This window comes from Pimephales promelas, chromosome 16 (genome assembly GCF_988280905.1).
Source record: "Pimephales promelas chromosome 16, fPimPro1.hap1.1, whole genome shotgun sequence".
Taxonomy (NCBI): Eukaryota; Metazoa; Chordata; class Actinopteri; order Cypriniformes; family Leuciscidae; genus Pimephales; species Pimephales promelas.
The window spans coordinates 23,496,200-23,519,565 of record NC_142784.1 but is presented as its reverse complement, the minus strand read 5'-3'; the positions used below and the strand labels follow the sequence as shown (position 1 = coordinate 23,519,565).

The 23,366-nt window shown below is 37.9% G+C and overlaps 1 protein-coding gene across 4 annotated transcripts in view; it reads left to right on the top strand.

Moving 5' to 3' along the window:
* The window catches only part of arhgef12a (Rho guanine nucleotide exchange factor 12a), a 45,224-nt gene that overhangs the window by 16,956 nt on the left and 4,902 nt on the right, over window positions 1–23,366 (top strand). For 2 of the 4 annotated variants that reach the window (XM_039670821.2, XM_039670820.2), the window contains exons 4-37: window positions 654–710; window positions 2,686–2,784; window positions 3,634–3,683; window positions 3,890–3,947; window positions 4,028–4,200; window positions 4,367–4,441; window positions 4,888–4,998; window positions 5,934–6,041; window positions 6,176–6,304; window positions 6,393–6,491; window positions 6,570–6,680; window positions 8,056–8,154; window positions 8,628–8,670; window positions 9,538–9,643; window positions 9,745–9,870; window positions 11,063–11,095; window positions 11,701–11,818; window positions 12,396–12,495; window positions 13,136–13,351; window positions 13,444–13,576; window positions 14,375–14,410; window positions 15,201–15,343; window positions 15,498–15,644; window positions 15,725–15,810; window positions 15,912–16,037; window positions 18,259–18,373; window positions 19,653–19,753; window positions 20,197–20,274; window positions 20,758–20,833; window positions 20,913–21,080; window positions 21,162–21,249; window positions 21,343–21,420; window positions 22,880–22,959; window positions 23,048–23,233. In XM_039670821.2, the coding sequence (XP_039526755.2) occupies window positions 654–710; window positions 2,686–2,784; window positions 3,634–3,683; window positions 3,890–3,947; window positions 4,028–4,200; window positions 4,367–4,441; window positions 4,888–4,998; window positions 5,934–6,041; window positions 6,176–6,304; window positions 6,393–6,491; window positions 6,570–6,680; window positions 8,056–8,154; window positions 8,628–8,670; window positions 9,538–9,643; window positions 9,745–9,870; window positions 11,063–11,095; window positions 11,701–11,818; window positions 12,396–12,495; window positions 13,136–13,351; window positions 13,444–13,576; window positions 14,375–14,410; window positions 15,201–15,343; window positions 15,498–15,644; window positions 15,725–15,810; window positions 15,912–16,037; window positions 18,259–18,373; window positions 19,653–19,753; window positions 20,197–20,274; window positions 20,758–20,833; window positions 20,913–21,080; window positions 21,162–21,249; window positions 21,343–21,420; window positions 22,880–22,959; window positions 23,048–23,233 (3,552 nt within the window). The remainder of the gene's footprint in view (window positions 1–653; window positions 711–2,685; window positions 2,785–3,633; window positions 3,684–3,889; window positions 3,948–4,027; window positions 4,201–4,366; window positions 4,442–4,887; window positions 4,999–5,933; window positions 6,042–6,175; window positions 6,305–6,392; window positions 6,492–6,569; window positions 6,681–8,055; window positions 8,155–8,627; window positions 8,671–9,537; window positions 9,644–9,744; window positions 9,871–11,062; window positions 11,096–11,700; window positions 11,819–12,395; window positions 12,496–13,135; window positions 13,352–13,443; window positions 13,577–14,374; window positions 14,411–15,200; window positions 15,344–15,497; window positions 15,645–15,724; window positions 15,811–15,911; window positions 16,038–18,258; window positions 18,374–19,652; window positions 19,754–20,196; window positions 20,275–20,757; window positions 20,834–20,912; window positions 21,081–21,161; window positions 21,250–21,342; window positions 21,421–22,879; window positions 22,960–23,047; window positions 23,234–23,366) is intronic. The other 2 variants (XM_039670822.2, XM_039670823.2) reach the window with 2 other exon arrangements.

Genomic DNA, 23,366 nt, shown 5'->3' with positions numbered 1-23,366 from the left:
TAATATAAGACAGGTCAAACATGCATTTTAGTCTGGAACTATAAGCCTTGTCTGTGAAACTGGGGGATTATACTGGGAATATATCGCCCAACCCTAATATCTTTCCAACATTCCTTGGAAGTGTGGCTCTTTTGTTTTGTGTGATACATTTCAGCCCAAAGTTGTAAAGCCTTACTTAAAGAGGGAAACCATTGTTATAATACTTATATATCCTGTGTCAAAGAATATCACTGATTACATTTTTGAGAGAAATTTAAGTAGGTCTGACTAATCAGATCCACAGTTTGCTCTCTTGTACAATGATGTATATATTTTAATATATGCGCCATTGCGTAACCACTTGAGAATGTTATCTCTCATTAAAACGCATTTCACCCCAAACTCTGTTGGTTATATTTGCATTTTTTGTGCCGCTCATTGATTTCTGGGTTAACACCCGGGGACTTTAATACTTGAACACCTTATTAATCATTTCAGAGACACTTTGTTAATATGTAAGACCTTGGGGAATTAACTGCTTATCAATAGACAATGACCCTCTCCAAAACAGCCACACTTTGTGTATTTGTGCCATTGCTTTTTTTCTTTAAGTCCTCTCTCTGTCCTCTGTGGTGTGTGTGTCCCATGTTTTATCATGATGTTGTGTTGCTCAGACGTGCTGGTGCAGAAGAGTGGATTTGTAGTGGCTGACAGGAGACCTGAGTCTTGTGGTAAGATGATCACACTGTTGCCGTGTTTCTAGCTCTCTTTCCTCCTGATAGGGGGATTCTCCTCTCCCGCACTGTGAAATTCAAGTGTTATCAGCATTTATTCAAGTTCAGCTTTTCCACTGAGTCGACCACTTTGGGCTGTGTGTGTATTATTGGACAATATCAGATAGATAGCATTATTCTTAAAGGCTCAGAGAAAGTCTGAATGCTCTGTTTAAAGACCTGATCACTGTTTTTACTTCATTTAATTCCATTCAAGGTTATTTGTATAGCACTTTTCTGAATGCATATTGTTTCAAAGCAGCTTCACAGAAAATGCTTGTTTCAATGATACAATTAGGAAGAACAAAGTGAACAGTGAACAAAGGGGAAAATGGTGTTCTTCTTTGCAATACTGTTTAAATAAAAAGTATTCATAATTTAAAAGGTTATTTGATTGAATATCCAGTAAATCTATAATATTGTGAATAATAACCTTTTTTATTGAAATATTTTAAAATGTAATTTATTCTTATGGTGGCAAAGCAGAATTTTCATTTTCAAATTATTCTAATATGCATTCTATATGCTTTTTATGCTGATTTGCTGCTCAAGATATGCATTTCATTTTTATTATCAATGTTGAAAATGGTTATTTTGCTTAACCCTTTTAAACCATAATGCTTTTTTGGGAATAGATTTTTTTTTTAACATTTTAACATTTAAAAATGTCACTTTTGATCAATTAAATGCATCCTTGTTTAATAAAAGTATTCATTTCTTTAACACATTTTACTGACACCAAACTGGTTGGTAGTGATTATTACAATATATAATTATGTAAATTAAGTGAACAGTCAATTTGACATTAAAACCATTATTTAATTCTTTTGCGCAGAATTTAGTTTTGTTTCATTTAATTCTTATAAAAGAGAAACTATATATTATAATAGAATCAGAGAAAAGTTGTATTTGGAGAACAATTCAGCAATTTTTTTCATTAACTCAAATGTTTTAAATATATTTAATTAATTTATTTGATATATCATTAATTTATTTTATTTGTTGACCTCTCCAATGAATTTTGGGGATTAAATCTGACTGATGCATTCCAAAAGACAAATTTACCAAGCCAAAACATGTTTACAATAATGCACTTGTAACCAACTTTACATTGGTTAGCATGTAAATTGATCACATATCACACTTTTCAAAATTAAATTCAGTATTTCAACTCAAGTCACGACCATGTAAATCCGGCAACTTTCACATGACGCATTCAAAGATAGATTAAATAATTTGTGAAATGCTTCACAGAAGCTTCATATTCCTGCTTTAAACCCTTCTGTCGTCCCATAGACATCAAGTGCATTTTTGAACTGTATTTAAATGAGGGACTACATTTTGTTCCTATAGAATTCGACAGCCTACTGCAGACACAGATGGTAGAGCTGAAGTCATATTTATATCTAATTTTTTACATTTTTTTATTGAAGGTATTTCAGAGAAGGCAACTTGAAGACAGATGTCGTTTTTCTCTGGGCCTATTTGAACAGTTTACGTTGGAGTTCATACTCATTTCTCTGATTTGAGTTCTGCTGTTCTAGTATTCAAATCTGATTGGATGAGCTATCTATAGGCACATCTCTCATTCTAGCAGCATTAGATGACCGTGATACCACACTTCCACACCTCCATCATTTCCTGTATCTTTCCATTATCCTGGGAAGCTGGCTAGATTTTAATTGGACTGTGAAATTGATGCATCCAACTCTGCTCTCTTTTTTGTGTGTGTGTGTTAAAGTACTTTATGACAGTCTGCACTTACTTGCACTGTCTTTTCGATCAGGTTTTAGAGTTATTGTTACTGTAATATGCTTTGATAGGACTCTCCTGGTGAATACATATAAAAGGCATTGACAATCCAGTAAAATCGGTTTCGTAGCTCCCTTCTTATAAAACTTTCTCTCTTGTTCCCTCCCTCCCTCCCTCTCAGGACTGGTTCAGAGATGTGTGATCATTCAGAAAGATGAGAACGGCTTTGGGCTGACCGTCAGTGGGGACAACCCTGTTTTCGTACAACTCGTCAAACAGGGTAAGACGCCTGTCTAAGACGCCTTCTCTTTCTTTCTCCGCCCCATCAGCTCCTGTGGGCATCTGTCACAGAGACTCTCCCCTCCCTAGGCTGATATGACTTGGCTGTAGGTCAGAAATGGAGCTGATGTGCTCTGACCAGGGCCAATTAGTGGACACACAAAGCATCGTACACATTGAATAAAGTAGAAGGAACTATAAACAATCCCATAGTAGACCTTATTCAGAGTCTATGGGATTTGTAGACTGTAAACAGACTGTAGTGTTGTTGAACAGCATGGCAATTTTTCACCTGAATAAACATTTTCCCACAAATATGTTAGTAGACAAACTCCATTAAACATTTTTTTTCAAGTTGGGATTTGTGAAAATTACAGCATGCATGCCATTTTAAAGATTTTAAGTCTATCCATCACAGCATTGTTCTTATCCATGTGGTCTATAAGCTTTTGTTTGGTGGCAAAAAAACAACAAACAAAAAAAACATTATTTGTGCTTGTTACTCGTTGGTGTTTTTAAAAGATTTAAATAAAAAACAGATTTTTTTATTTTATTTTGCTGTGTTCTTGTCCTAATGCACTCATAATTGCTCAGTTTTCTAAATGTTCACTACAATTTAGTTCACGCTGTAGTGAACGAGTCTGTAAGAGACCGTAAATGCATGCACAAAATGGAGGTTTCATCATTTGCAAAATGACACTAAAAACCAATTTGAGTGCAGTGTAAATGGAGCACAAACCACATAGCAACCCCTTTAGCAGTCTGGCAGCAGCACTCTGTCAACCACCCAGCACACTAGATGATACTTTCAATTTGTAATGCTTCACAATCATCTTCTGTCTTTTGGTAGATGGCGCTGCCATGCGTGCAGGTGTTCAGACGGGGGACAGGATCATTAAGGTGAGACACTTACAGAGACCAGGTTACTATATGGAGCTGCCCACCCTTCTCTCTCTTCACCACTGCATTTCTGCATTTCTGTCTGTTCTGCCACCTGCTGGTCACAAAATTACCTCATGTTTGTGTCAGTGTAGGAGTAGAACTCGCGTATATGTTTTTATAGTTAGAGTTTAATGCATTTTTAATGTTTTTCTCCTCTGCTTTAGGTGAACGGGACCTTGGTGACACAATCAAACCATGTGGAAGTGGTGAATTTAATCAAATGTGAGGATAAACCATGTGTTTTGTTAAATATGGACACCTCATATTACCACCGCTGACCCAAATTCATTAATTCTTCACAGCCGGTTCTTATGTGGCCCTCACATTATTAGGCCGACCTCCCGGGTCACCCCAGATCCCCCTCTCTGAGGTAAACCTGGGTCTTGAGTCACCGCGGTGTATCGGGGACCCTTTTGTTACATCTCCCAACTCTTACAATGCTGCGGAACGCACATCCTCTCCCCTTGTACCATGGGTGAGCACCCAATACATTCTTGTGGTCCAACAATTAAATGTTTTTATATCTGGTATTGTTTATTTGTTGTCAGTTTACTTCCTCATATCTCTCCTCCAATTAAATTGACGTCATCTGTATTTTTCATTTGCTCCTCCTTGACATTTCTCAACCCAACCCTACATAGGAAGAGAACAGTGCTTCACACAACCAAAGAATGGACAACAAGAGGATGGTGTCCAAGGAGCAACAGGACATGCAGGTCAGAATCTAAATATCAGACTCAAAATGACTTGTTTAATGTAGACACATAGGCTACTTTAAATTTCACAAATTGTCAGTAAACTGTTGAGCCACAGAGCTGTATTGTTGCAGTATGACTCCAATTGATAAGAATGAGGCCTTTCCTGTTGGGAGGTAATTTAGGCTCCAGTACAGCTGATAAGTGAGAGGGCAGACCTAAGCCCCTCCCACTGTTTCGACACAATGCAGTTTTACCACCTTCGTAGTGCTTGTAAACAAAGATCTGTCATTTTCATTTTCTTGGAGAGCGACAGCAGTAGACCTTTAAAATACAGTAAATATAAGCGCTGAGTCCCGAGCAGAGCAACATGTCAGATCGGTTGTTAGATTGTACTTGTCTTTTGCATTTTGACTTGGGTGTAAGAGGTCTGATTATATAGTATATGGAAATTTCTCATTCTTTAGGGACTAATGGAGGACTACAGCAGAACTCATACAGCCAAACCACTACGGGACATCCAGGAAGCCAAGAAGCACATTCCACATCAGCAGGGCCAGCTCAACAGGGCTACACATGTATGATATTTCTGAACAGTTTCAATGATTTTCACATTTAAAGCTCACTAACATAGTGTTTGAAGTTGTAATTGACCAATGTGTGTGTGTGTGTGTGTGTATATATATATATGTGTGTATATATAAATCATATTTATGTGAAATTCAATTTTGAACTTACTAAAAAGTATTTGTTAAAAAAAAAAAAAATTTAATGGGATCCTATGCTTTTTTTTCTATTTTCAACTTTCTTTAGCGTGTAAAGTTTCTGTTTGAGCGTGAAAAAGGTCTGCAAAGTTACAAAGCACAAAGTCCACTAAAAAGGGAGTTACAGTATTTTCCATATCAGTAAGCACTCTATCTGAACTCCCTGAGACACCTTAATTGTAGGCTTGAGTTTTCTTCCAGGAACGTACACGTCACAATATCCCTCATTTCTATAATTTCCGATCTAGACGTGCAAAAAAAAAAAAAGGTGAGATCTGGTTGAGTTGTGTTAGTAATGTGTTAAAATTAGCAGTTATGGTTAGGGATGTGACATTTCCAAAACACACTTGAAGTGGTCTACCAATCAGAACAGACTTGTCCAGCCAACCAATCAGGGCACGTTTCACTTTTTAGAAGGAGGGACTTCATATAGACAGGTACAGAGCATTAATGACAGACCAGGAAGAGAGTTGTTGTAATTATAAAATATGTGATTTAAAAAAAAATACATTCTAGCATTAAAGCCTATTCTAGTAGATCCCACAAAGTTAATATGCACCAGAATATAGGCTTTCAAAACGCTGGATGGGAGTAGTTATCGGCCCATTTGGAAACGTTATTAGCCGATGTTAATCTGTCGGTATGTACGATATATTGCTTGACCACTTCTTAGAGGACTAGGATAGTTTAAAAAAAAAATAATATCATTGAATTATGCCATATGAATGAACTATAAATCTGCGCTTTAGGAGGGTATGCATCTCAGGAACAGTGAAGATGGCTGTTGGGTGGATGAGGATCAATATAAGGGAGATTTCAGCCCAGAGGGTTTCTGGAGTGGAAGTTCAGTAAGTGAAGTACGCTTTCTCTTCTTATGAGATATTTTCACTGATCTCAGCTGGACAGTGCCACTTATCATGAGTGTTCTCCGTGACTCTTGTTCCTTCCTTCCCTATGGTGTAATTAATTGTGTATATGGTGTGATGTGCAGGTCCAGCACCGGTTCTATCTGGCCTCTCCAGAGAGCCGAAGGGCCTCCAACTGTTCCAGTCCAAAGAGCACCCCCAGAGACAGCCTCAACTCGTGCCCGTCCCCTGAGGTCGAGGACCGTTCTGACCTAGTGAGAACCATTGCTTTTTTTACAGACCTTAACATCTGAATTCATTCAGATCAGCACGATTGTCACACCTCTCTTCTTCCTGCTGTAGGATTCTCGTTTCCAATCCTCCATAGGGAGCCCACCCTCCCGCCTGGCTTCGGAGATCATTGCTGCTGAAGATGATGACTTTGACACCGAGCAGGAGCAGGTATTTTCAGTTCTTATCCCTCAGTGTAGACCCAGATCTTGGTCACCTCACTCTCTAAACTGGTATGATGTGTTCCAGGTGAACGGCCAGTGCAGCTGCTTCCAGAATATCGAGCTGCTCAAGACTCGCCCTGCTCATCTTGCCGCCTTTCTGCACCATGTGATCTCCCAGTTTGACCCTGCACCTCTTGTGAGTTCCAGCAGTAATTAGAAATGCTTGCTAAGGCAGGCAAGACTATTGCTATCGGTCATGCTTTTCTAAGCAAACCGATTTATGGTATTGCCTGACAGACAATAAAACGGATGAAAAATCCCATAGAGTTGGTTTGAAGAAATGATTCAACCCAGCATTTTTTTCTTAAATCTGTTTTTAGACCAACTTTTCAAGCTACAAGTTTGTTTTACTAGCAGATCCATGAGAACTTAGCAAATAAATGTTTTGCCATGGATTATTATGCTTTTCCTGAATCGAGGATCCAAATCTTCTCATTCATCACAGAAAAAAAGTGTAAAAAACAGGGAAGCATGGCATATGCGATGTTCTATTGGAAGTCTTAATGTCACAACCTCTGATTTAACAAGCTACACAATGACTGATGAAATAAACCACTGAAAAATAAAAAATGCACTTACAAAAATCTGATTTTAATCTGATTTTAAACCACCTATGAAGGATTTAATGTGTTTTTTCTAGTGCTGTCAAAATTATCGCGTTAACACATGGAATACCTTTTTTTTCAGTTAAACGTGTTAAAAATATTTAATGGAACTAATGCATCATACGTTTTTTTTTTAATGTAATCCTTTGGCTAACATTAGCTTTAATAAGTTAATCTAGATTGAATATATAATTTGTAAAGTGTTTGATAACTTTATTTAATTTCTGTATATTTCCTACCGGTTCGATAGGTAGAAAAGCCATGCTGTTTGGCTAAATATGACATTTATTATAATGGGTTCATGTGAAAATTGTTTTAAGTTCACTTAAATTAAAATTGATCACCCTCAGTAATACTGTAATGTTGAATGTCTATCATTAATGTAAAAAAATCAGTTAAACTGGTGATTAATTTGGAGAGTAACTGTGAAACATTTAATATAAAAGTATTAAATATTAATATTGCGATTAATCACAATTAGTGACAGAACAAATGTGCAATTTAATTAGTACCGATAATTTTTTTTAATCGATTGAAAACACTAGTTTTTCCTATTCAGACTACAAAAAAATGTCATTTATTATCAATGTTGAAAAGGTGATGTTTTTATTTTCAGGATTCTTTGTTGAATGAAATGAAAGCATCGCATTTATTTGAAATAGAAATCTTTTGTGACATTTTAAATGTCTTTGCTGTCACTTTTGAGCAATTCAATGCATTCTAGCCAAATAAAAGAAATCTTACCAACCCCCAAATTTTCAACGTTGTGTATATTGGTAACCATATCAGTATTAGCTATCAGTAATGTTTTCAATTTGAATCAGTCACAAGCAAATTCATCTGTGTCACAAGCAAATTCATCTGTATCTCTAGTTCTCGCTCACTGAATCCCACTTCCCTCCACAGCTTTGCTATCTGTACGCTGACCTCTACAAACAGACCAACTCCAAAGAAATGCGGCGCATCTTCATGGACTTCTTGACTTTCTTCATAGACCGGGGGGCAGTAAGTGGAGCTTTTCACACCTCATCCCTTCTCGCTCTAGCCTGTCATTGTCTGCGCTGTCTTGGTGTCATTTGTCTACGGGCATGTTGAGGCAAAAGCCTGGATCCACCCAGATCAACCGTGCCTTTTGTCCCGAGAGGTGTGTGGAAGGTTACTCCTTTCCCAGCACCCTCAGGGTCAGGAAGCAAACGCTCTCTCAGACAACCTTTTACCTTTCTCCACGGTCATCGCATGTTGTTGTTCTCAAACTCAGTGTGAGTTTGAGTGGGTGCGAGTCTTCCCTCTAGCAAACTTTGTTCTCTCTCTGCCAGATGGACGGGTAGTTCATTTGGAAAATTGTGCATATTTCTTTTCCCAGAGCTCAGCTGTTTTGTTACCTTGTTATTTTAGTGTTTGTAGTTGTTTTTGCAGGCAAAAAAAAACAACTTCTTTTGTCAGAAACTCCTTTTTAATTTATTATTTTCGTTCAACAGAATTTGAAGGTCGCTGTGCCCGAATCCATCTCCACTGAGCTCGGTAAGCGCAGTTCCTTTTTGAAGCGTCTTAATGGAAACACAAAGCTTCTTCTCACCCTCGCAGTGTTGTTTCAACATTCGTGTTTCTGTGTTCATTCAACATCCAACCACATAATTATTTCTCAGTCCTCTGTGGGAAACCTGCAATTGTTTAGAAGGCATAAATCCTGTTTAACGTTCATGTGGACTCTCCATGTAATTATGGATTTAGCATCTGAAGCACTTGGTCACTCTGACCATGTGTCATGTTGACATTGCTTGAAGAGACAACATGTTTAGTGACGTCTACCCTCTATATGGCTCAAATGAGCTGTTTTCTGTTGTTTACTGATCATAAATGGGTGTGTTTGAATGTGTGTTTGTGAGAAATGTATTTATGTATGTACCTAGCTGTAGGTTGGGGACAAAATTGTTCTTGATGGGGACATTTGAGGATGTCCTCAATAGGAAACTCGATTCATAAATAATGCAAATACAGTTGTTGTTGTTGTTTTTTAAAAACAGTTTTGAAAAAAATTCTCTTTTATGGTTAGTCTAAACTAAAGCAATTATACTGAAGTTTTATATTTAAACAAAGTTTTATATTTGTCCCCATTTAGATAGCTTAGTAATCTTAGTAGTTTAGGTCTGATTTGTCCTTAAAAGACCATAACACCTGACAATGCCTAGATTATTTGACAAGCTAAGGGTCGTCATGAGAACTATTACTCGATTAACTTGCTAGATAATGCTTTGATTAAAATGTAATTCTGTGATGGTTAGGGTCTAGAAATCTTAAATCAAACTATTTTATACTGGCATGATTTGCTACATCTCAATAAACAAAGAAAACGTGTATTACATTTTGTTTTTCTATATACGTTGTCAGATCGGCGGAGACCAGAGCTGATTCCTGAGGAATTGCACAGGCAGTATATACAGACAATGCAGGAAACGCTCCTTCCTGATGTTTACAGAAACTTGGAGGACTTCAGGTCAGGAATCTAATTCACCATCATAGCTAACCTGTGATGCCACATTGTTCTCATTCAGATTGCCAGTAGCACCTACAAACCAACTGCATCCACTCTTACAGGCAGAAGCGCAGTATGGGTTTGACCCTGGCTGATGTAGAGCTGTCTCGGCTGGACTCTGAACAGCTGGCTCTAGAGAGAGAGCGATCATGTGCTGAAAACATCCTCTCCAAGATAGATGACATTCTGTGAGAATCCTCGCACATTCTTTTAATCACTACACATTAGGGCTGGGTGATATATTGAATAGTAATTATATATTTCCAGTGATTTTTCTGACGATATTTAACAAGTGTACTTTTTATTTGGACATTAGACTATTTTCATGTTCTTTCATAGTATTGATAGGACAGCTATTAATAGGAATGCATTCAATTTAATCTTCAGTTGCAAACGTTACATCATACTTATGTTAAATTCATTTATGTTGAATTATTTTCTTATGTGATAAGTATATGCCACATAATAAGCAGGATAATTTCGCAGTGGGGTCTTTTATCAACCCAAAGAGGTTTCTTTTGCTTAATCCGCTGAATGTACCATTTCCTTTTTATAATTCCAGGCCCTCCAACCACTGCTTTAGTCATTTTGTTGTTATATTTCAGACCAAATGCATAAATATGGGGTGAGAATTGTTGCATTATTCCAAATAAATAGTTTATGATCCAAAAATAAATGTAAAGATATTCACACAAATATATGTATAAAAACAATATAAAAACAATAAATGTAAAGAGTTTCGCAAAAAAAAAAAAAACATATATATATATATATATATAAAACTCACAAATAAATAAAAGGAGACTTGCAAAAAATATATTTACAAATGTTTTTTATGCCACAAACACAACTATGACTAGCATTTATTTGTGAATCGGTACCTGTGCTTTTGTAAATCCCCTCACACATTTGTGGATTTTGAAACACTTCTTGCGTCGAAGTATGGACAAATCCACAAATAAATGGACTCAACCCACCGTTTCCTCAAGCCAATCAGATAATGGCCACATTGAGCTGACCAATCGTAGCACGTTCTCGCTACAACCAATCACCTTAGGCTTTACACTCGGGGCGGGAACTGAATCTGATTAATTTTGAAGATATTTGCACCCTTGAAAGGGAGCTGTAAAGTATGGGCGCTTCATTCAAATTGAGCTGTTTGTGTGGTTAAAACACCTTGTTTCCAAAAGGTTGTTGGAGTTTTAGGCTTTTTTTATTCTTCCATCAGGATATATGTCCATCAGGATCAAATATTATAGAATTTTCTCACCCCATACATAAATGTCAAAATATATGTAGAATATTATCCAGCCCTACTCTACATACTCGAGATTGCTTCCTCAATGGCTGTCCTCCATCTTACACGCTTGTCTCTTTCAGGTTGACTTCACAACCCACAGAAGAGGAGAAATGGTGAGTTTTTTTGTTTTGTTTGTTTTTTATGTTTACCTCCGGCAAACCTCATCCATAATGATAATAAAGAGTTTAAGGATGAGGGTTATTTGATCGTGCGTAAAGACGTTGCGTTGGATTTGTTTGTAAATTGTCAGCCTGGGGTGCCAGACACTTGACACAAATGCAAGATGCTGCAGAACAGAGCGACTTAATGAGATTTCGTATCTTCATGCATTTCCTAGTCATCATTTACCATAATGTAGGCAAACATATTTGAGATGCCATATGGAAACACCACAAGCCTGTATGATTTATGAATGTACAGGACATATGTGAGAAGAGTGAGAAGATACATGGGCAACTCGTGTGCGTGTGCATGTGAGTTTTGTGACATATGGCAGAAGGCACAAAAAGATAGGAGTCTTGTGGAACAGAAGGAGTTGGCCACATGGAGCCAACAGCACTCAACAGGCACAACACAACCCTCAGAGACTCAAATCTAAATTAGGAATTGAAAGATTTGAAAGAAGATGCTCAACGCCGTGCTCTCTAGTTACTAAGCTTTAACAGGGAGTGAGAAAAGTGTTAAATTCAACCTTAAATGTGAGATGTGTCTCTTCCAGCACCACCATACAGTACGTGATCTTCATGTACATGAAGCATCTGGGAGTTCGGGTGAAAGAGCAACGAAACCTGGAGTCCAAACGAGTTCGAATTAATTTTCTTCCTTCCAAACTGAGGGTATCAGCTCATACCGTTTCCATCTGCCCTTACAATTTTTCACATTTCAACCACATTAACTTTGTTCCAAAACCTAGTCAGCTGCCTTGCTATCAACATATGCAATTACTTTCTAAGGGAACATCCTAGAAAAAACTCGTTTCACTGATTCAGAATGCTCTACGCTCAATAGTTTGACATTAGTATAGTTTTGAGTTGGCATGTTGATCAAATAAACAGAAATAGATAGCACGCACACATTTGGCCTAAAAATAATTATAAAATAAAATGATATATTACTATTGTAAAATGTCAATAGAAAGTAGATTGTATCTGAAGCCAGTGGAATCACATTTTACTTTTATGCATGAAAATGATCCACACAATCCATCTGTGATTTCCTTAGAAATCAAATAAAAGATGATGTCTTTGGAGGCGGTATAATTAGGTTTCCTTCATGTCCGGAGCATGCATTAGTGCCTTGAAATGCTGCCCCTCTAGGCAGTTTAGTAGGTTTTGGAACAGAACACTTATCTTCTCAGTCTTTCCATGGAAAAGTCGTTACCCTGAGGTTTGTTGTTTTATCCTTCCTGAACAGAAAAGCAAAACCGAAAAGGAAGGGGAGGAGAAACTGAAAAAGCCTCGCTTCCCCATCCGGGTTCCCCCGCGGTGGCCTAGTCGTATCGATTCATTACCGTGTAAGTCCAGCGAAAATTTCTACAACCCACAGCAATTTAAGACACCTTTATTTCTGAAGTCTTTGAACTTTTTTTGTGCATTTACTAATGACTGGTTTGAGGAAAAATACACGGATGAATTGAATTAAACTTAAATGAGAACAGACATAATTGGATCATGTTTGTTGTGACTCTTTGTGGATATCCTTATTTCACATTCTACATTGTCAAAATGCTTATTCACTTACGGCATTTAAAGCAAATGATTCAAGTTTTAGTGTTTTATTTTTTAAATGTACTACTTACACAAAAAAAAATACATTTCCATGTGCCATTTCATATTTAATAGACAGTTCTTAAATCTACATCTATTTCAAATTAATGCTGTTCTTTTCAACTCTAACTTAAGCTGCAGAATGTGACACTGAAGACTTAGAGTAATAGCTGATGAGAAATCAGCTTTGCTATCACAGGAGTAAATTACACGTAATTATGTCGACCACAAGCTTTTGAACAGTAGTGTGGTTAATACTAGGCTCGAAAGCTTGCGATTTCTGGCCATTTCTAAACGCAGAAGACCTGCCCTCATTTTGCTATCCTTCCTCTGGGTGGTGAAAGATTCATATTGACGCAGAATCTGGTTTGGTGTGTGTTTGCGCAGCGGGGAGAGCCGGGGACAACATCAAGCACAGGCCTCAGAAGCAGATGTCTCAGCCAGCGATGGGCAGCTCAGACCTAATAGAAGGTGGACGTATGCGGGGCAGTCAGTCAAGTGAGGGCTCTGACCTCCTACAGAGCCCGGGGTTGATCACCTCTCCTCCCTTCAGCGCCCCTTACGGCTCACCGACAGATCCCTCGGGCAGGGACCCAGAGTTTAGTGAGTAAAGCATTTCCATCTCATTCATCTGAGTGATCGTTCCTTTCATATCCTGGACAAGCTGTCTGAGACTGCCTCTTCTGTGTCATCAGATAGCCCGTCTGCGGTGGTTCCCCGGCTCAGTGATGGGGTGCCGTCTGGAGATGTGCTGGACAGCATCTACCCACCCTGTGACTACATCCCATACACCATGGACCAGCTAGATGAAGACAGAGATGGAGACAGGTAGGAGAGACATACTTAAAAGCTTACGCAGACAACAATATCTGTTTATTTTTTATTTGAAATTTATTTCTAACATAGTCTCTCTACATGCAGTCATATTTACCATTTCTCAGCAAAATTTCATGGGTGAAGTCCAGTTTTGCGTTTTGTGTTCCTTAGATTTTGCACGTTTACCAAAAGAAAGCTGCTTGGTTTTAAGGAGCTGTATGTAAGATTGTGGCCAAAACTGGTACTGCAATCAGTTTCAAATTATTGTAGAGTGGTGTATAACTTTTTAAATGACAATATACTGACCGGACTACTGTTGTCAGTGATATAAATATTTGAAATGAACGTGATTTCTTAATGTCTAGTGACATAACAGGGCCATTTTATGATTATTTGAAATAAATTTCTTACATACAGCTCCTTTAAAAGTGAACAATAAGTAAGCTGTGCTTGATACATCACTACATTCTCTAATCTTTTTTGTTTTGTTTTATTGGTATCTGCTGATATTGGATATTTAATTGTGAATGCTCTTTTCCGCTATTTGAAATTCCGCCAAATAGCCATTCGCCATTGAAAATCCATTTTACTTAATGTGCTGTCCATTATAATGTTGTGATGCTTAAATTCACTTGTAGCATTTAAAAATGATCGATTTTAATGTTCAGTGTTTTATTTGACTCAGTATTCTAGATTTTAATGTCAGACATTTATTGGTTATTAGCTTTTACAAGCTGTATATCGTAACATATTGGCCAGGATTTTAAAATCTGTGCCTTGTGTCATGTGTGTGTGTGTACTGTTTTCCAGACTCCATGATGTGGGCACACCTAAACTGAGTAGAAGGTACTAGTCACTGTCTTCAGTCCCACTTCACTCTAGACACTGTATCCTAACCAGAAGAAACTTTTTGTGCCTAACTAGTCATGATGAGAACATTTTCTCTACCGACTGGATTCTATTTTGTGCTAGGTTGTGAAATCTTATTTGTCCAAAGTGTCTACTGACATAAATGTATATTAAACATCAAATGTCTATTGGTTGACTGAGGTTATACCACATTGCACTGTATTTTCAGTTCTCAGTCTGAACAAAATTTCTTAGCTAAAAACACTTAGTTCTTTCTAAAATATATGTGCTCATTAATGTATATTTACTTCGTTCAAGTAATAAACTATTCTCGTGAGTGTATAATATGCCAATGAAAATACATACGGGTAAGGGGTTCTAATGTCGACCGCCATGTTGCCCCTCCATCTTGAAAGTACTTTAGCCAAAGAGGGACATACCCGTTAATTCAAGCTTCGCCTTTCGCGTTTACGTTTGAGTTAACACTCACGGACGAGGTCGAACTGGAAGCCATGTTAATCTTGGACTACATTGGCCACCGTAGGAACAGAAACTAATATTCACTGGATGGTCATATACCTTTTCACCGCTAGATGGGGGTAAAAATCACACAGTGTAGCTTTAACGTTTTCCATAACACCTGGTTAGAATACTGTCATCCCTCTTATTGATGAGCCTCCTATGTGTATGCCCTCTTACTGTGCACCGTCTTCACGTCACATTTAGATAGAGATACACACTGAGCTCAATGAGAGTGTAAATCTATGTACCATCTCCTCCCTCCCAGGTTTGAGGAGCTGCAGAGTGAGGATGATCAGGGGAGTGATGTTTACTCTGATGTAGATCCTCCAAACTGGCAGCAGCTGGTCGGGCGTGATGTTTTAGCTGGCCTGACACCCCACGAGATCAAGAGACAAGAAGTCATTAATGGTACGATCTTGTTCTTGTTTCACTACGTGAATCAGCCGGATGCACTTTAGATCTGTAGGTGTAATATGTACAAAGTATTGTGTTAGAGTGGTGTTTTGGTACAGTAGTCATTGTACTGTTTAAGCGTTTTGAAGTAACCCTCTGATGCTCTCAGAACTCTTCTACACGGAGCGAGCCCATGTACGGATGCTGAAGGTCCTAGACAGTGTTTTCTACCAGAAGCTCACCCGAGAAAACATACTGCCCGTTGCTGACATCAAAAACATATTCACCAACCTAGAGGAAATCATCCAATTGCACAGTACGTCGTCTTCCAATACATTTTCTTCAGATAAATCACCACACGTGTCTCATCATGGCAACTGCTCTTTTAAATTTCAGTGAGGATAGCGGATCAAATGACAGCGATACGCAAGAAGAACGAGTCGTCGGTCATCGACCACATAGGAGATGAGTTGCTGTCTTGGGTAAGGCCTTGTGTTTTGCTTGTATCCTGTGGCCATCGTAGTAGGTCTTCTCTGTGTGATAAGACTCCCGCCCACAAATCCTCTGGCTTGCTGTTTTCTAGTTCAGTGGTGGAGAGGAGGAAAAGATCATGCAAGCAGTGGGCACTTTCTGCAGTAACCAGCCCTTCGCCCTGGAGCTCATCAAATCCCGGCAGAAGAAGGACCAGCGATTCACCTCCTTCATGCAGGTGGGTCGAGACTCCTTGCGGGCCGCAGGGCCACAAGAGCTGCGAATTATGCAAATGTTTGGAGCAGACATACATCTGTGTTGTTTTATAATATTCTAATATTTGTTATAATTATTAGAATTGTATTATTATTTGTTATGTTCATTTCAAATTATTTAAAGGATATTTTAGGAGGAACAAAATGCGTCTGTGTATTAGTTAATTAACTAAATTAAACAATGAATTAATTTTTTCAATTTTAATAGATTGTCAGAAATATGATTTTTTACAATGAATAGCAAATATTATTATATAATATGATTAAATTAATGTTAATATGAATTGTATAATATAATGTATATTATAAATTATATTAATGTGAATGTGTGATTAACTGAATCGACAGCCCTACTAATTTTATACAAATAGCTGGTTCACTCGTTTGATGCAGCGTTATAGCAGAAGAGATGCTTTATCTATATATCTAATCTCTGAATTGTTAATAGTATTTGCTTTGTCTGGCAGCTAAACGTTAGTGAAAACGGAAGACCAAGGACATTTTGTTTAATTGGAGCTACATTTGAAAGATATATTGTAGGATTTGCCTTTTTTGAAGATAAGAGTTTATTAACCATAGGCAAAAGTAGTTGTTTACACTCTCATGAGTGTTGAAAGCTTGTTATTTTCTCTGCACTGTTTTCATCATGTGTCAGAAGTGGATGCGGGGAACACAGACTTGAGATTTAACAAGCTTTCCACATAATACTGTGTTTTATGAAATCAAGGGCTCTAATCTCTCCATTGAGAAAACTAGAGTGTAAGCATAAAAAAAGGTGTAATAAAAATGTCAAATCTGTTGTAATGTTCTTTGTGCTTTGGAGGTGTATATTAGAGAATATACAGCTTTTTCGCATTTTAAAGAAGCAGTTCACCCAATATTGTCATTGTGTACTCAACATGTTTTTCCATTTGACTGACTGACTTCTGAGGAACAGAAAAGTAGAATGTTAGTTTTAGAGAATGTTCATGCTGCTTTTTTTTCATGCAATGAAAATGAATGGTGATCAATTAGAGCAATGTTGTAGGGGAATATTTTCAGTGAGTGTATATATATGATCACACTTTAGATTAGGTTCCAGTTCTCACTGTTAACTAACTGTTACTGAACATCTGACGCCACCCACACTGCTGAGAGCGGCGTTTAGATGAATATGTAAATATGTGCTGCACGCTTTCTTCTCAGTAACAAAATAACACTACAAAATAATAAAACGGCAAGCATTTTTTAATAAAGCATAAGAAAAGCATCTGATCATAGCAATGTAGATATGTTTCCACATGCTCTGCAATTCAGCACTTTTATTTATATATATTTAGTGTGTGTATTTATGTATAAATATATACATATACAGCACTTTATGCAATAGAATGCTTATAATCAAGCAGCTTTACCGTATTAAACATGAAAAACAGTCAGTGTCTCATTTCATCAGAAGTACAACTTTATTTAGTACTATAAAGCAGCTCTCCACTTTGTTCATGTTTAAACGTATGGATGTCTGACTGCGGCCAAATGAACCAGAAAATATTTCCATGTGAAATAAGGCAGAGCTTGCCTATCTAAGGCGCACACTTACCTATAACGTAATCGCCACAGATCAACGGTTGTACAAAGGTGTTTAACAGCTGAAGCGAACTTTTCCCGAAAGCTGTTTTTCGAACTTCCAAAGCGAACTACAAACAAATTTCGTTTTGACCTGATTTTGTTTGAAATTGTCACATTCAATGTTTTATAGCCTTGGTTAACTATAACAACACTGGTAAAGAAAACATCATCATGAATATTTTTCCTTGTGTCTCCTCTTGTCATCTATGGAAGAAAGTAAGTTAATACAGGTTTGAAACAACATCAGATTGAATAATTGATGATTGACAGTATATTCATTTTTAATTCAACTGTGCCTCTGATGGACAACATGGAGATGTTTGTGAGTGAGGAGACAGTATATTTACACATTTCGGAGATGTTTTTGTGCTCAAGTTACATACTGCTGACAGATCACTGGTATTGCGACTTGCAGAGGATTACTTGGGGTAAAATCCACATTGAAGTGTATAATTCATGATGTTGGAGACTCTTGATAACAAGGAGATATGCAAAAGATTAGAGAGGATTTTGTTGTGGATTTGCATGTATTGTTGTCCTCAATTTCTTGTTTGATTGTCTCTGCACTATTTACAGGAGGCTGAAAGCAATCGTCTGTGTCGACGACTACAGCTAAAGGACATCATTCCTGCAGAGATGCAGAGGTTCACCAAGTACCCCTTACTGATGGACAACATTGCCAAGTACACAGGTATCCTCTTTGATATAAGTCTATTTGATATAAATTAAAGTAAAATGAACACTTATTTTACACAATACTTAATCGAAAAAATATTATAAAAACAAAATTAACAAAGCTGTTTGATTTATCAGCCTGGCTAGTATATCACTCATCTCAACGGCTATGTTTGAGATTGACATTCTTGTTTACTAACTAGAATGACTCCTGTGCATTTTTATCTCTCGTTCTCATTTTCCATAACCCATGAGCGGTTGTCAGTCCGAACAGCAGTGATTCACATTAATAAATTATTCTTGATGCTTTCACCTCATGCCATAGTTGTCGACTGGATCAACCAAACCCACTCAAAATTCAGTTGCGAGTCCTTAAAATTTTAAGAAAGTACCTTCAGTCATTAAATGCTCAAGACAACCATTATCAACATCGATGATTATATTAGAATTATTTCTGAAGGATCATGTGACACTGAAGACTGAGTGATGGCTGCTGAAAATGCAGCATTGAAGTGTGCACTATTTTTTTATTATGAAACATGAATTATTATTTCCTTACGGCACATTGTCATTTTCTATGGTCTAAGTCAAGTGACCTTCATTTATATAGCGCTTTTAACAGTATGGACTGTTTCAAAGCAGCTTTACAGTGATAATAGGAAATTAAAGTAACAGAGATTGTTTTGGGTGTTACAGCAGCTTTAGAATAAAGTTATTGTCCAGCTAAAGTTAATTTTGATCGATTCACTTACGTTGCAAAGATCATTAGTTATTGACTAAGGGGGGTGTGCTAACAAGACGCTGTTCTAGCAGAAAACCCTTAATATGCTCCGGCCCGCTCATTCGCACAACAACTGTGTCTGGTGGCTTGAGAATGCTAACCTTGAAGGTGCCTTGAAGGAAATATATCAGCCCAAAGACCCCATCACCACTTTGTGGTCCCTACACCACTGCGTTTCCTGCCTGGACATAAAACATTAGTAAATTTGAGGTATCCTTAAATCCTTATTGTTATTCCAAGAATCGGACACTTTCAAATTGTCTCACACATTACTTGGCAGACGTTTTAAATTGTGGCTCTTGGCATTGTCAGAGGCAGGCAATACATGTGAAGTATAACTAGCGATTAAGGAGGGGGTGATTCTCCTTATATTCATCTGATCTTGGCAATAGTCTCAGTGGTTGGCACTTGGGGAAATAGAGGGCACTTGGCTGGCCAGGATGTTCTCAAAGAATTGATTAGTCTCTTCTTGAAACGTGTGTGCATGTACATTATGTATCTTTCTTAACAACAGATGAGTCAGAGGAGAAAGTCAAAGTGAGACGAGCAGCCGAATGCTGTCGACAGATTCTCAACCACGTCAACCAGTCTGTGAAGGAGTCCGAGAATAAACAGGTAAGCTGTTCAAGTCGATCGAGCTACCTCTCTCTCTCTCTCTCTCTTTCAGCAGACAGCCCAAGGAAGGCACATTTTATAGCCTGAGGTCCGCTCAGAGGAAGGACTGGAAAACCAGAACTTAATGAATGTCAAAACTCATCTATAGGTTGAACGCATCTGAGTCCTCTTACATCAGCCCTGAAACTGCTTTTTGAGTAGAAACAGGAATCTAACTTTCTGTATACAGTACTGCTGGAGATCATTAATAAGGAAATTCATTAAAAAGAATCCAAGCTTGGAAAAATGAATCTTTTCTGACGTCCACAGTGTATTTCTAAAATATTGCAATTATCAAGGTTTTTTGTTTTGTTTTTGTTTTTGTCTAAAAACAGCATCATAAAAGGTCAGCAAATGTTAATTGATTCTGCAGCATAAATAAATATATTGCTTATGTCCCACAGAGACTGGAAGACTACCAGAGACGGCTGGACCTCTCTTCCCTCAAGCAGAGCGAGAACCCCATGATTTCTGAGTTTAAGGTAAGTACTAATTCAAAATATTCTAGGATCATTCCTGGAGAACGGTATTTGAGGAATAGAGAAGAGTAGGTTAGTCGTAGGTAGTTTTAGTTGTCGTGCAAACCAGTATTAATCACATTTAATGTGTCTGAAATGATTTTTTTTTTTGTAAAACAGCATCTTGAGGAGCTGAAATCAAGTTCAAAATCTTGAAACTTTGAGATTTTTACGAATCTAAAAATCCAAACCGCATTTGATATGTAGTTTGAAATCATCACTGTAACAACTTAATTTACTACTACTATTATAGCGTTTAATAGTACTTTGAATTAGTATTTATTTTTGTATTTTCAGTTTTCATTTTAATTTGAATCCAGTTTTAAAATGTCCAGATTTTTAAAGCAAATCTAAATGGGGTGCTCTGTGTACAAAACTAGTGAGTCCTTTCTAGTAACAACTGGGATTTTAAGGATGCAAGGTACTCAATAATTTATTGTCACACAGAACCTGGATCTCACTAAACGAAAGATGGTCCATGAGGGTCCCCTGTCCTGGAAGATTAACAAAGACAAAACTATTGGTAAGCCACTGCTCTTAAACGTCCCAAGAGCTGTTTTCTGATGATTGTATAATAACACTGGTGTCTTTTTTTGTGTCAGAGCTATATACTTTACTCCTGGAAGACATCCTTGTGCTGCTGCAGAAGCAGGACGAGCGTCTTATTCTCAGGTGTCAGAGTAAGAACCTCGCAGGAACGGCTGACACGAAACACATTTTTAGTCCCATCATCAAGCTCAGCACTGTGTTGGTGCGCTCGGTGGCGACAGGTGAGCGTCTGTATTCTCATTTGTCAAACATGTATATTTGAAGAATTTATCCTTATAGGTTTCCTTTATTTCTCCAAACAGATAACAGATCATTTTTCGTGATCTCCATGTCCAAAAACGGAGCTCAGATCTATGAGCTTATGGCCCAAACAGTGTCCGAGCAGAGAATGTAAGTTGTGGCCACTTCTTTCCTTCTGATGTTTCTGAAAGCCATGACTTTCTTGTTTATAGAGATGAGTTTATTCTCTGTCTTTTATATCAGGTGGCAAGGGCAGATCGCTCAGAGGGCCGAAGTTAAGAACGCCAAACCCCACAGCGTTATTCCTTTACCTCAGCACGAGTGAGTCCCTCACAACTTCTACCGATCTCAGCTTAGTTAACCATACTGAAGTGTTTGTACTTAATGGCCTGTGACCTATGGCATGAGTTGCATCGCTTTACTGCCAATCCCTTGTAAAGTGTCCATTTGGACTAGTGCTGATATGCGATGATATTGTGAATCAACGATAGCAGGAGATTCTGTCAAAAGCATCAGCTGTCTGCGATATCAAGAGGATTTGGCATTTCCAATTATTGTTTTATTATTATTATTAAATATTTCAATTGATTTGCCCTGGCATTTCAAAGCGCATCACCGCATAACCTTCGCACAGTGAGAATAATAAAAGATTCGATAGATTAGCTTGCTCCTCATTGAACATTTTTGAAAAACAGTGTCATTTGGTCTGAAATACGATGGGTTCATCGCTCTCAACTTAATGGCTGGGTGAAGTCCCAGCCGCATATTTGAAGTGATGGCCAACACTCGCGCATTACATGTTCGACCTACTGAGCTTTGTGGCGTAGGCCCAAGGTGCTATCTTCGGGTCATCAGGTGGGTACCCTCCTTTAGCAGTGTTTCGTCAATTAACCCACAACACCTCCAGAGGGCTTAACAGCTAACCCCAGCGTCCTGGGGCAGCCCGCTCGGCCCCTTGGACTCCACTACCAGTATTATACAATGAATTATATAATTAAAATGTATAGTATCAGTCTATAATAGGTCCAAACACGGCAATAATCAGGAGCAATGGTAAAGTGCAATGTGTAAAAATTGAGTATTAACAGAAATGCAATATGACATCCATAACTATGTTTTCATAGTTAAAGCTCGAATCATTTCAAATTGTTTTCTTGAACATGACAATGAGTTCACTGTACTAAAATGGCCCCCACAGTCACCAGATCTCAACCCAATAGAGCATCTTTGGGATGTGGTGGAATGGGAGCTTCGTGCCCACAAATCTCCATCAACTGTAAGATGCTATCCTATCAATATGGGCCAAAATTTCTAAAGAATGCTTTCAGCACTTTGTTTAATCAATGCCACGTAGAATTAAGGCAGTTCTGAAGGCGAAAGGGGGTCAAGCACAGTATTAGTATGGTGTTCCTAATAATTTTTTAGGTGAGTGTATAAAGCAGGGACTCATTTGTGCATTTTGTTTTGTGATTTCACCGGTGTCTCCACAATGGAATGAAGCACGCGTTTTTTCCAGATACATATTCACCTAAATATTAAAATGCTATATGATAATCCTTTGTTTAGATTGTCATAGTTATAGATATACTGTACATGGTTGTATGTAATGAAATTATGTACAGCATTTTTTATGTTAGATTTTCATAGTTTTAAGATTTAAAGTCTGGGACTGTCTGGGACACGAGTAAAAATAAAATCTATACACACAAAGCATATAAAAAAGTAGTAACTATAAATGATAAAGACATGTGGCTTACATAAACGTTCAACTGTGTTCTAGTGGCGACAGAGACGGTGTTGAGTTAAGCAAGTTCAGCAAAGGCTCTGATCGAATCTCCACAGGAAGCATCCAGTCCGCAGGTAGCTTTGCATGTACAAGCTCTTCTCTGATTGTGAAAGTGTTGATTGCCAACCATACTCAACTCGAGCCTTCATCATCTGTCCTCAGAGAAAGACAGTGAATTTTCACCCTCGGCAGCCCTGCAGGACTGTGTCCCGGACGCCAACCCTGGGGAAGAGGACCAGTTACCCAGAGCTGGCAGGGATGACTCGTATCTGGACTCCGTACTCTTGAACGGCAGGGACGCAGACTCTCTATCATGTTCATCTAAAGCAGATGAGGCCCTTAAAACATGTAAGACTCCGTTTGAACTGCATTAGCTTATGTACATATCACTTTCTTATCATGTTTTATCTTTGGTAACTTGAAATAATAAAAAATGTATAATTGACATAATGATAAATTGTGCTTGCCAAACATCTTACCA